Here is a 12,626-nt window from a genome sequence, read left to right on the forward strand (position 1 = left end):
GCTAATGTACTAATTATGACCATAACGTTCACTGCAGCGACTCTTATTATTTTGCGTGACGTCACGAATTTACTGGTCTGATTTTATAACTTCACTTTAATTTATGCGACCTTTTTTGTAAAGTGATAAATGAAAACTAATACTCTTGTGTTATACTTGTTTAGCGTGGCTAATAACGATTGGTATCACGTGACCCAAACACTGCAGAGTAACTCGAATAACCCTAAGCCTAAGCACTGCAGACACCGCAGGCACAGGGGTCATGACACCCGAGTAAACAAACGCACTCACCTAATCCTCGCTTTCGTATCCCCCGGCCAAAGATGGCTGTAATTTCGAGCTGTCACAGGCTGGCCTCTGTGAGCGCTCTCCGTTGAAATACTCGGCCGAGAGCTGCACCGGATTCTTGCATTCGATCAGGTGAGAAACTATCTTCGTTGTGCATGATTTATTGCGTTCATATTCTCGCCCTCGGTTCGGTGACTGGAGCAATCTCAGCATCGATCTATCGGTTCGCTTTGCTCCAATGGTGCCCGCATCTTTCCCAATACAAAACATTCCCGCTGCTTGATATGCTTCGGTAATATCGAAAACGAAGCGAACGGCCTCCCAGCTTTTTATACGATGACTGGAGCGTGCCGAGCGGCCGTTTCAGCTTTGTGTTCTGGTTTTCGTTGTCTAGTTGGGTGTGTTTAATGACTAAAAAGAAAAGAGCGCACTTTTATTACTGTTTTCCCGCTCCTCAGCCCAACGCTCCGTTGATGCAAACAGCTGTTTGTGTAAGAGTTCTGGTGGCCGTCATACAAAACCATACTGCGGAGTCCTGCCGTAAACATACGCTCTCCCAACTCCCTTCTCCCCAACCTAAAAAAGAAAGAAAATACATTACATAGCTCGTCGCTCCAAGTTTCAGCAAACTGTGTCTCAAGTAAAGGAAATGAACAAATTGATTTCACGTTTAACCGTAACTATATTGAGGTTGAATTCTGAATTAGTCGGCCCGACTTTTTTGGCCCGAGAAACTGCTTAGTCACCTGTGTACGAGGGAGGCTAGGTTGGACATTTACATGCACATTTTAAAAGGTCACGAAAGCGAACTAATGGCGTCTGATTGGTGGAACCAATTGCCTCTGTAGAGTTGCAGTCGCGGTGCATAAGCGGTGTGCTACTACTGCGTGTAGAATGAACGAGGGGCAGCCATTTCCAATCCCTGGATTTATTCTTCCTCTTTCTCCTTTTCCCCGCTGCTATATGTGTTGCACGCGCACACATAAAATCCACATCACTACATCACTTCCCCCCAAGAAGCAGACAAATGACCAGAACGAAAGGCTTATTAAGAGCAGACGTAGTCCTTGAGTCGTGCAGGAGGGCACCTGGTACGGATCGGTCGCAATGTTCCTGGTGGATCAGGGGCAGGGGCTTCAACAGATCGGTCTCTTTCGTCCTCCCCCCGAACGAGGCGTTGCTCGGTTTCTCGATCAGTCGGGTCTGGAAGCGTTCCCCTGCAGCCATCTTGAGAGAGGTGGACATTGAACCACGCGTTGTCCGAGTCACAGTCACCTTCGGATCCTTTGCTCGTGGTGAGGGGCATGGGTTTAAAAAAACTAGCGTTTCTTGTTATTATGCCGTGATCCCGCCGTGCCGTAATTTGCGTCCCCTTGACATCGATGACCTGTATGGCTTGGGATCATAGGCAGGGGTCAGCTTGCTTCTTTGGTTTTGTTTGGAGAGAACTCGGTCTCCCACAGTGAGGTTGTGAGGCCGGGCGTGCCTACGTCTGTCAGCGTATATCTTGTGTTTTGTGCGATTTTGGAGGTCTGCGTCTTGCCACTTCTGAGGTGGGTTGTCATTGGAGCAGCTTGGGAGAAGATATCCCATGGACCTGCCGAAAAGCACATCAAAAAATGGGGTTCCAGTTGCTGAATGGGGTGTTGCCCTGTAGGCCATCAAGAATTCGCCCAGCTTGGAGGTCCAGCTATTGTTTTCCAGTGTTGTCGCTTGTATGAACCGTTTCAATGTTCGCATGAATCTCTCCACTTCCCCATTCGCTTGCGGCCAGTGCGGTGTAATACGCTGATGGTGGAATCCTAGCGTGTGGGCGAATTGCTTGAAGTCGTGGCTCTGGAACGGGGCTCCGTTGTCCGTTTTGATCACCTTTGGAATTCCGAAGATGCTGAAGATCTTGGTGATGCTATTGATGACGGATTGGCTGGTGAGCGATGACAATATCTTTACGACAGGATAGCGGGACGTGTCATCCATAAGGACCATCAGGTATTTGCCGTTTGGAAATGGACCGGCGAAGTCAAGTGAGAGGGCTTCCCAAGGCCGACTAGGCTTTTCTGGAATGGCGATGGGGTCGGCATGTTGGTACTGAATGGTCGCTTGGCACGGCATACAGGTTTTCAGAGCTGTTTGCACTTTAGTATCGAGATGAGGAAACCAGACCTTCTGCTTCATGAGCTTGGTTGTCTTGGTTATCCCTTGGTGCCCCACATGTGCAAGAGATATGGCTCGTTGCTGGAGAGCGGCGGGTAGAACGAGACGAGTACCTTTCAGCAGCAGGCCATTGTCTGCCACAGAGAGCTCGTGTTGTATTGACACAAAGTCCCTGAGAGCTGGGTTGCGCCATCTGGCAGGGCTCTTGAGGGCAGCGATCACTTCCTGTAGATGTTGGTCACTAGCCGTGGCCTCAACTACTTCTGCGCTAGTCATAGCTTTTGGAAGATGGCATTGAGCAATAAGGTTGACATACGCATCAGTGGCATGAGCCAGGTTGGCATCAGCAGGAAGATTTGGCAAGGGATGGCGAGACAAGTAGTCCGAAGGGTTGCTGCTTCCACGCGTATGTTCCACTCTGAAGTTATATTGCTGAATTCTCAGAGCGAGACGCTCAAGGCGTGCCGAGGGAGAGGCTCTTGGATTGGTAAGGATTGACACGAGTGGTTTGTGGTCTGTGTGGAGAAGAAATGTGTTGCCATATAGGTACAGGTGAAAATGCTCAACTCCCCATACCACAGCAAGTAGTTCACGTTCAATTTGGGAGTATCGTGATTCCGTGGGGGTCAAAGCACGGCTAGCGTACGCGACAGTTTCAATGATATTGTCTGTCTTCTGTGCTAATATGGCACCGAGTCCAACAGGGGATGCGTCAACTGTAAGAATGATCTCCTTTGTGCCATCGAAAAATGCGAGATTATGTACTTCAGAGAGTTTTCTCTTCAAGTTGTCCAGGGAAGCCTGCTCTGTTGGTCCCCAGACCCACTTGGCAGTTTTCTTGGTGAGGAGCCGAAGGGGGTGTGTAAGGTCCGCGAGATTAGGAAGGAAGCGTCCGCTGTAGTTTACAGTGCCAAGCAGACTTCGAACCTCATGCGCGTTAGTAGGAGCTTCCATTTCCCTAAATGCTGCAATCTTTTGGGGATCCGCAGTAATGCCAGAAGCGGAGAAGATGTGTCCAAAGAAGCACAGGCTCGTCTGTGCGAAGAGGCATTTCTTTGGGTTAACTGTGAGGCCCCATTCTTTCAACCTTACAAGTGTGGCCTCTACGGCCTCGTCGTGTTCTTGTTTTGTTTTACCAAACACTAGTATGTCGTCACTGATGTTGAGGACTTGAGGTATTCGATTAAGGACTTGGCGAATAGTTTCCTGAAAGACTTTGGCGGCCGCGTTAATGCCAAACATTAGGCGCTTGTATCGATAGAGCTTGGTGTGTGTCGCAAATGTCATTATTATTCTTGATTCTTCGTCAAGTTCTGGTTGATGGTATCCATCCTTTAGGTCAAGTTTTGTAAATAACGTTGACCCATTCAGTGCGATGACCAAGTCGTCGAAGGTAGGGCAGACATGCCTCTCACGAAGGATGGCTTTGTTTGCGCATCTCATGTCGATGCATAATCGAATCTCGTCTGGGTTTTGCGGTTTTGGCACGATTACAACTGGAGAAACCCACGGGGTGGGTCCTGTTGCTTCTTCAATGATGTCCAAGGATAGAAGCTGGCTGATTTTTTCTTCCACTTTGCTTCGCAGCGCAAAGGGTATTCTTCGGTGAGGTTGAGAGACTGGAACGACTCCCCTGTCAACGTGAAGATGTACTTGGATGTTTTTTAGTTTGCCAATACCGGCACATAGCTCAGGAAAGGCCTTGAGTGGTGTCCCAAAGGAGCTCGACGTGGCTTCAGCGCTCGGGCTCAGAGGTGCTGCTTGCTGGGACGAATCCACGGCGTACGTGATTTTGATAAGGCCCAGTCTGTTCGCAGCAGCGAAGCTTAACAATGACCTCATTGAACCCTCCATCACGAAAATGTCTTCTCTTATGCTGATGTCCTTTTATGTCAGCGTGGCGCTTAATTTGCCAAGGATGGGTAGAGGCGTGCTTGACCCATATGCGTAAATCCGAACTCCTGCTTGTTGCAGCTCAGCAGGTTTTCTTAGAGTTTCTAAGGTGTGAGTCCCGATTACTGACACTGAAGCACCTGTGTCGATTAGAAAGTGCACGAGGGTGTTGTTGATATCTACACAAGCTTGTGGAAGGCTACGGTTAGATATCTCCGAAACGGTTCCAATGGCGTAGATGTTCTCGTCAGAGTCAGAGTCACGTGACAGATGAAGTATGGGCTTGTGGGCTGACTGACAGACTTTTCTGAAATGGCCTTTTCTGCCACAAGCTCTGCAGGAGGACGACTTGGCAGGACAGTTTGCTTGTCCTCCCTCATGGGGCCAACTGCCACCACAGTGGAAGCACTGAGGAGATGAGTATTGACAGTGTTGTGCTCGGAGTTCTGGCTTCCGCCGATGTGATGAAGTGTTTCTTGGTCTATAGCCTGCACGGTCTTGGCGAGGTTCTTTATCGAGATTGTGGACAGCGGCATCAGTTGATGTCTCCATTGCTGTTGTTGAGCGTTCGACATCTTCGAGGAGCCGAGCTTGTTTCAGAAGGGCTGCAAGGTCGAGGTCCTGCCTCAAAGCTGTCCGTCTCAGACACGATGATGTTGTCGCAAATATGATTTGATTCTTGATTTCGAGATCGGGGTTAGCAAATCCGCAATTCCGAGCAAGAAGCCGAAGTCGGATTGAAAATTGACTTATGGACTTGCCATCGAGTTGCTTCGCCTGCCGAAATTGAAAGATTTCAAACGTACTGTTCATGTGTGGGTTGAAGTAGGCGTCGAGCTTGTCCTTGAGGTCCTTATACGTGCTCACAATTGTAGTGGTGCCTGATGAAGAATCAGCCACGACAGTCGCTGGCGTTTGGCCGGATGTTACGTTACTCGGCAAGTCAGGGAGAGTCTCAGAGATTTCGTGAATTCGCTCCCCTGCATAGTGAAGTAGAAGGGCGCGTTTGCGTGCGTCATCTTTCACGTCAAAAGCAATGATAAAGTTTTCGAATCTGGTTACCCACCGTCGCCATTCGGAGCCGATGTTAGCGGCGTCGGTGGCGTCCAAGTCGAACATGAGCAGAGGAGCCGGGATCAACGCCATTGTTGGTGGGAATGTAGGCCTAGCTTCGGAGCCGACACAGTTTGGTAGATCACTGGCTGGCTGTGAGTTCGTGCAAGGGAGTTGCCTGTCAGAACTGTAGCCGGAGACAGTCTGAAGCATCCTCGTCGCCACTGTAGAGTTGCAGTCGCGGTGCATAAGCGGTGTGCTACTACTGCGTGTAGAATGAACGAGGGGCAGCCATTTCCAATCCCTGGATTTATTCTTCCTCTTTCTCCTTTTCCCCGCTGCTATATGTGTTGCACGCGCACACATAAAATCCACATCACTACAGCCTCCACCAATCAGACGCCATTACGTCATTTCCGTGACTTTTTAAAACCTATATGTAAATGTTCAAACTAGTCCCCAGAGTTCCGCTTAAAGGGATACTACAACGAAATTTCAGCGCTTATTTTTTGGTCTATATGTGTCCAAAGGAGCAGTATTACATCGAACACACCAATCTCGTGTTAAAAAAGTCGCAAATGGAATTTTGAAACAAATTAAATGATTAGCAAAGGACACCTGGTGGATGTCGCTAACGCCTCGTTTGTAATACCCGTCTAGGAACCTTGAGAGGTAATGACGGTAACTGTCTCGCCTCCGGCCACGACGAGAGAAGAAGGGAAGGAGGAACTCCCCTTTTCCCGAGAATCCCTTTTGTGTGACCTAGAAGTCGCTATTCTCCCTCTACAAGATTATAGAAGATTAATTCGTCACTCAAAATTCATACAAAAGCAGTCACCTCGGTAGCTGGAACGACTAGGCCATCCTCTCGACGTCAGCCTCTCCGTAGCTTTGCTCGTCCCGAGACGAACTACGTCACGATTGCGTTGGATGTCACGTGGTCTCCGCTGGCTGTTCTCCGAATGCTTGCCAGAGGGCCGTTTAGAACGAAAAATACAGCCACCAGGCTCAAAAAACAAACGTGCGATTGTCGTGTATGGATATTCAACCTATTTTTGAACACTACGGGTATACTTCAAATTTTGTTGAAGTATCTCCTTAAGGGGCCCCACAAGGACTTTTTTTTACTGGTTTTTAATTTGTACCAAACCTGAGCGCACTGAATGTAGTAACTTAATGAAACCTCTCTTTTCTCGAATTTTGCTGTATTTTAAAAGTTATAGGCAAATTAAAATTACAAAAACAAGAAAAAAAAAAACCTGCTTCATGACGTCCTTGGTTGCTTGAGTTGCCGTGAACTAGAGGAGGGGTAGTGAGCTCAGCGAGCAGTCACAGCTGCCGAACTCCGTGTCGACGGCTCGAGAGGGCGCCACTAAAGCTTGTTCTGGCTAGGCTGTATGAAGCGGGCAGATGGGGCGGCTCGCATTGCATTTGCTGATCGATTAAACACTAATTCGGCATGACACTTCATTGGCCACAAATGACAGCAAACACGGGGTCAAGATCAGTTCAGAACGGGAGCCACTTCGCGCTGCCATACCACCAAAGGGCCAAACCGCAAGCCAAAGCTGCTCGCCGAAGGCCTTGAAAACGCTCCGAACCGGTCGAATCTCCAGTTTGTACGACTGCTGCGCCGCCTCGTACATCTGGGACCTTTCTACGCTGGCCGCTCGTTTGTGTTGACGGGTGTGTTGACGGGTCTTTTTTTGTTTCTGTACTTTCTAAACTGCATTTGCTTCTTTTCTGATCTAAAATAGTGAACAAAAATTACTTTTATAAATAATTGAAATGGTTTGCGTCACTTAAATTTTGTATTTCGACAAAAAAGAAGCTGTTAGCGGTTTTGACTAGTAGTAAGCCCAGGACCTAAGATGTCGCATATCGTGCGCTTTCGTCACCGCGGGTCGCCCATATAGGTGGAGGAGGTTTCCGCGTCGTCCGGTTAAAATATGACGCACTGATATTTAACCATTTCGTCGTTTACCCTGAGACTGGGGGTTTTTTTGAAGAGCAGAAGTAACAGAAAAAACAGACAGGTCTCAACCTTTTTGAAGAGCAGAAGTAACAGAAAAGGTCTCAACCTTTTTGAAGAGCTTTTTGAAGAGCAGAAGTAACAGAAAAAACAGACAGGTCTTGAGACCTGTCTGTTTTTTCTGTTACTTCTGCTCTTCAAAAAACCCCCCAGTCTCAGGGTAAACGACGAAATGGTTGACTTCCACCAGCTAGCCTGTACTTTGACTCTTTACTGATATTTAGTTGCTCTCTCCATACCTGCTGGCTTGCCCAAACCCTGAGGGACGTGGAAACCGCAGAAAAGGTAGACGCTTAGATATGATTGCAGGGCCCTTTTAAGTGAGCAAAACGTAGCCTTGGAAAAAAATCCTTATTTTCTTGTTAAACGTGCCTTAGCTGGACTTATTTGACTCGTAACGGTGTGTCCCGCCAAAATCATGCTCGTGGGTGATCAGCTAAAAATATTCATGAAACAGGTCGGTTACCGACCAAAAATCAAAATTTGCAGTCTCAAGCGTTCTCTCACGAAGATACTATGACCAGACGAAACAGCTAATTGCACCATCATCAGTTATGAAAGTTACAAAACTTGAGAAAACTTTATTTTTGGCTGCAGAGTGGTCGAGTGAAGGCCTGTCCATACAGGACACTGGAAAAATCGTGAGGCAACGTGACTTTGTCAGAAATCGTGGAAGTTGAAGCGTCTGACAGTCCGGTGTCTGTTAGAACAGCACCGAGCTAACGTCACGATTTTCCTCCTCGCTTCCGCCGCCTTTCGGTGGCCTCCATGCTCGTCAGGCTTGACGTTGCAAGCCAACTGCCAATGCTGTCTATCCGTTCCGCCGGGCCCTCGTATCTTTGGTCATGTTCCAAAATTTACTACATTTTACTCCAGGGTAACGGTTTTGTACTTTTGCGTTCGAAAGCCTTCCCGTGTTCAGCGTCACTCTATCCACGTTACTTTGCGGCACGACCCGCTGCAGAGTAGCTCAAACCTATTTGGGCCAGATTTCGGACACAGCCCTTGCCCATTTGGACACGCCTTTACTGTTCAGAATGAGAATTTCTTTCCGATTCCTGTCCCCCAGCACACTTTCCTTGCTTTTCGCCTTGCTTTGGCTGCTCATGCATGCTCCAAGCTCACGAGGCACTCAAGCACCGTCGAAGGTCGGAAGGTGGCGCTGGAGGCAACTGAAAAACCACCCTGCCGATCTTGTCAGTAAATATGGAGCATGGCGTCCGTCGAGGAACCGCTTGGTTACCGACCATATTTTCTAAACTAAATTCGGCAGACCTTACGGGCTATACAGATATTGGTTCTTTCAAGATTGTTCATTCTGATGAGGCACGACGGAATTTGAGAATGGCAGATTTTGTTGATGGTGATTTTCTGTACGATACTAGCTTCTTTGCAAGCTTATAAAGCGAACGTTTTTCGAGATGGGCCGTCTCGGAACAACTTTTACATACGCAGTGCACGCCGGGTACGGGCAACTTACGGAAAAACTCGTTATTTTGAGCAGAAATTGGCTGGTGCGGACTACGGCCCGGAAGATACAGTATATCTTCTGCCACGGAGTTGTATCTTTGCGGAGGAGAGTGAAGAAAGCCAAATCGAAATCACTGGATTGGTGCGGGAGAATAGGACGCCTCAAGCTTCGGTTCTCGGTGCTGATTGTTAAAGAGGGACCAGCAGAAATATTCTTCCGCCTGGCGGAAAGTCCTCCTCACCCTCTTTTTTGCCCTTTCCTTTTTGTCTAGCTGCATGGCGAGGCGGGGAGGAAGGTTGGAAGGTTCCCTCTTGTACCCGCTTCTTCTAAGAGGATAAGCCTAGGATAAGCAGGATTTTTGGCCCCTCGCAAAGCCTAGCCTTCCGGGGTAATGCATTACGAAGCTGGAAGGCTGCACCCTGGCAGTCACCCATTTGAGCTGTCAAAATTGTTTGGCTGTAGCCTGTGGCAAAGTAAACGCTTACTGGAATGCTGTGATGCATCCCCACACCAATTGAACTTACTTTTCATGCTTATTTTTGCTTTCTCAAATAAGGAGTGCAGAACGCAGGGGCAAGATGTGGTGGTTTTAATATCTAACAATGATTTATATGTTTCCAAAACATTCAGCGTCCTCAAAACGTCAGCCTATCACGCTCAAACCTGCCTCAAATGGTGATATGATGGAAAAGATAAATGTGTACCAGGTGCGGGCACCTTAGCGGATCTCTGTTTTCGTAGAGCGCGCACAAATTATTCCGTGCCTAACGGCTGTTTCACATGCTGCGATTCTCGTCCGAAATCAGTGCGATTTCCAGTAAATATACTACCGGTGTCACGCTGTCGCAGCAGCTCTGTGACTTGTTTCCACCAAGTTGGTATTTTGTCACAGAGTCCGTGCTATCGCTTGCTCGTCAACCAGCCGTTAATTAGCCAGCTTTCATCTGTGATTGCTACGTATTCAAAATAAATTTGGACACCTAAAAGCTTTTGGTTCGATGCTTAATTATTATAAATTTCTAGTTACGCATTGTATTCGTAAAACATTTGTGTTTATTAAGACGTTTTTGTTGTATTATAGGCAAAGTCAAACGCGCCGACAAGAATTGTGCGGTTGTTGGAGCATGTGAAACCAAACATTGTGATCGCACTCGCTGCGTTGGCTGTCGCACCGATTTTTTTCACAGTCGCTGCATGTGAAACAGGCTTTACTCACAGGATGTGATGGCCAACGAAATGTGGATGAAATTATATCTACAGATCCCAACAACAACATGAGTTGAAAGGGCAACAAGGGTGGGTGTCGATATTAGGAAGTTTTTGTGGATCGTTTGTAGCTCTTTGATAATGGCCGATTCACATGACAAACTAATCCGCGGACGGATTGATCGCGTGACGACAAGTCCGCAGTTTGTCCGTCTCCCAAGCGCATCCACATGAGGGAGACGACGAGCAGACGCCAGCGAGTACGGACCGAACCTGTTCGCCACCCTACAGTGATGCGAAACTCCAACATTGCACAGCGGCACCGTTGTCCAAGAGAGAAATCGATGTTTGCTACCGCGATAATGAATTGTACGCCGCTGTTACGTACAGATCGAGACAAAACACCGTGATAGGCTTCGCGAGAAGTGCCACTAGCTTGACTAACCCAAGGCATGACTGTGACACAGTCATAGTCCTGCTCGACAAGGGTTCGGCGTAAAAACGACGAAGTTCTGGGCTAGCGGAGGGACGTTTGGAGATGCCTTCATGCACTCCGCGCTCGTGCACAACAATCAAGTACACCACAGCCACAAGAAAGGTCTTGCTCGGTGAAAGGTCGATTGGACGTGCAAGAATTATAGCAGCATGCTAGACGAGTTTTGACGGACACTTCTTGAGATGAACCCGAAGAAGTACCAGAACCAGCGTCGCTCAGCCGGACAAAATTTCTGCAGTTTCTTTCATGCGTGGAACCAAGAATTGCACGACAAAATGAACCAGCAAACATACAAAACACAACGGTGCGCCAGTTTTGTTTTAACCGCCCTCCCCCCTCTCTTCCCCCCCCCCCCCCCCCCCCCCCCGAAGAAAAAACAAAACAGCTACAAGAAATTATTGTACCGTTGCCATACTAAATGCTTTTCAAGTTAATCTCCCTCCAAAAATCTGTGAGTGAAGAGGTGCTCAACTTTATCAGTACGCGGGCGAGGCACGGATCGCAGGAATCGGCTATGTGCTGGTCACGTGGGACACGGTCCGCGAAGAAAAATAGAAATTTTTTCCGTCCTATGACTCGGCTCTAACCATACCCCACAACGATATATAAGCTAGCCTTGCTGTGAGCATTCATTATGGAGCACGGATATCGGAGCGGAAAACACAATAGGGAGTTTTCGTAGATTGTTTTCGCGGCCCCGCTACGGCTTTCCGCAACCCGCTACGATACCCGGAACTCGGTCAAGGCTATCGGCGGCGCGCAGACGCAGCAGCGGCTACTTCGTTGCTTAGAGGAGGGGGAAGCGCAGTCTACGAAAACTCCCTAATAGTAGTCAGTTTTCGTATATCGTTTCCGCTGTCCCGCAGCATTTTCCGCAACCTGCTACGAGATCCGAGAACTCTGCAGGCAAGGCTAGCGCCGCGCATGCGCAGTAGTGCCGTCTTCGTTCCACAGAGCGTAACGGAGGCAGAAAGACTGTCTGGGAGGACTCCCTATTAAAGCCCCTATTGGGGAGTTCAGGTTGTCGTGTTATCGTTCAACCTTGCTTGTTTCGGTACTATAGCACGGGCTGCCACTTCGAAGTATTCTTCGGAGTCTTCAAGAAACTACAGCAAATGCACCATTTTTTTTTTTAACATGTTACGGGACCATAATTTGACATTGTAAAAGCATTATAGGTACACTCCTCCACGCAGTTTGCACGAACAAACTACTGCCGGTTTTTCGTGTTTTTTTATTTCTCTTTAGAAGTTAATTACGTTTAGAAAACGGTGTTATGTGAGTATATATTAGTGATGCAAAACTATCGATAAATTGACAATCGATACTATCGATAGTTTTTTTTCAAAAACTATCGATAGTGTCTCAGAACTATCGTTAGTCGACTATCGATAGTACTATCGATAGTTTTTCGATGGTCAAATATCGGTCGTACTATCGATAGCTTTTCGATAGTGGACCATCGATAGTCAGAACTCTGGCGACTATCGATAGCTTTGCACTTCTATAGTCCGTTTCAACTCAAGAAGGTGGAGCGAGGGTAAGACGGGCCAGGGAGGAGGAAGCAGATGGAACGCTAAAGGGAGAAGGAGGTTCCCCCCTCTCTTCTCCAGCATTCCGTCTGCTTCCTCCTCCACAGCTTGTCTTACCCTCGCCCTACCTCAGCTCCCTTTCTCCTCTCCTTGCCCAAACTCCCGTCCTCGCCCTCACTGAAAGCTGAACCAAAGTTAGGATGGTAATTGCCTGGGCTAGTTGGTGTCCCATTTGAAAAAAAAATAAAGCGATAAAAAGAGAAGAGGGAGCGACATAAACTACTAGTGTCGCAAAACTATCGATAGTAAATCGTCGACAGTACCATCGATATGTTTACGATAGTCGACTATAGATAGCTTTCTGATAGTCGATTAACGATAGTTTTTCGATAGTAGACTATCGATAGTACTATCCAAAGCTTTTCGACAGTCGACAATCGATAGTACTATCCATAGCTTTTCGATAGTCGACTATCGATAGTACTATCAGTAGTTTTTCGA

The 12,626-nt window shown here is 47.8% G+C and overlaps 2 protein-coding genes across 2 annotated transcripts in view; one reads left to right on the forward strand and one right to left on the reverse strand.

The window, feature by feature from the left end:
* The first annotated feature begins 235 nt into the window (after nucleotides 1–235).
* LOC8037504 (cytosolic 10-formyltetrahydrofolate dehydrogenase) overlaps nucleotides 236–12,626 on the forward strand; it is a 241,410-nt gene continuing 229,019 nt past the window's right edge. The window contains exon 1 of the mRNA XM_042286777.1: nucleotides 236–420. The gene's annotated coding sequence lies outside the window, so the exon portion shown is untranslated. The remainder of the gene's footprint in view (nucleotides 421–12,626) is intronic.
* LOC120848460 (uncharacterized protein K02A2.6-like) lies at nucleotides 1,624–2,718 on the reverse strand. The gene has a single exon (XM_040220442.1). It carries the CDS (start codon nucleotides 2,716–2,718, stop codon nucleotides 1,624–1,626), a length of 1,095 nt encoding a protein of 364 aa, XP_040076376.1.

The sequence above is a fragment of the Ixodes scapularis genome, unplaced genomic scaffold (genome assembly GCF_016920785.2).
Source record: "Ixodes scapularis isolate PalLabHiFi unplaced genomic scaffold, ASM1692078v2 PGA_scaffold8__174_contigs__length_109621045, whole genome shotgun sequence".
Taxonomy (NCBI): domain Eukaryota; kingdom Metazoa; phylum Arthropoda; class Arachnida; order Ixodida; family Ixodidae; genus Ixodes; species Ixodes scapularis.

Bases quoted from the DNA above. Each gene is read 5' to 3' on its own strand.
- LOC120848460 (XM_040220442.1), bottom strand. From the start codon at position 2,718: ATGACTAGCGCAGAAGTAGTTGAGGCCACGGCTAGTGACCAACATCTA.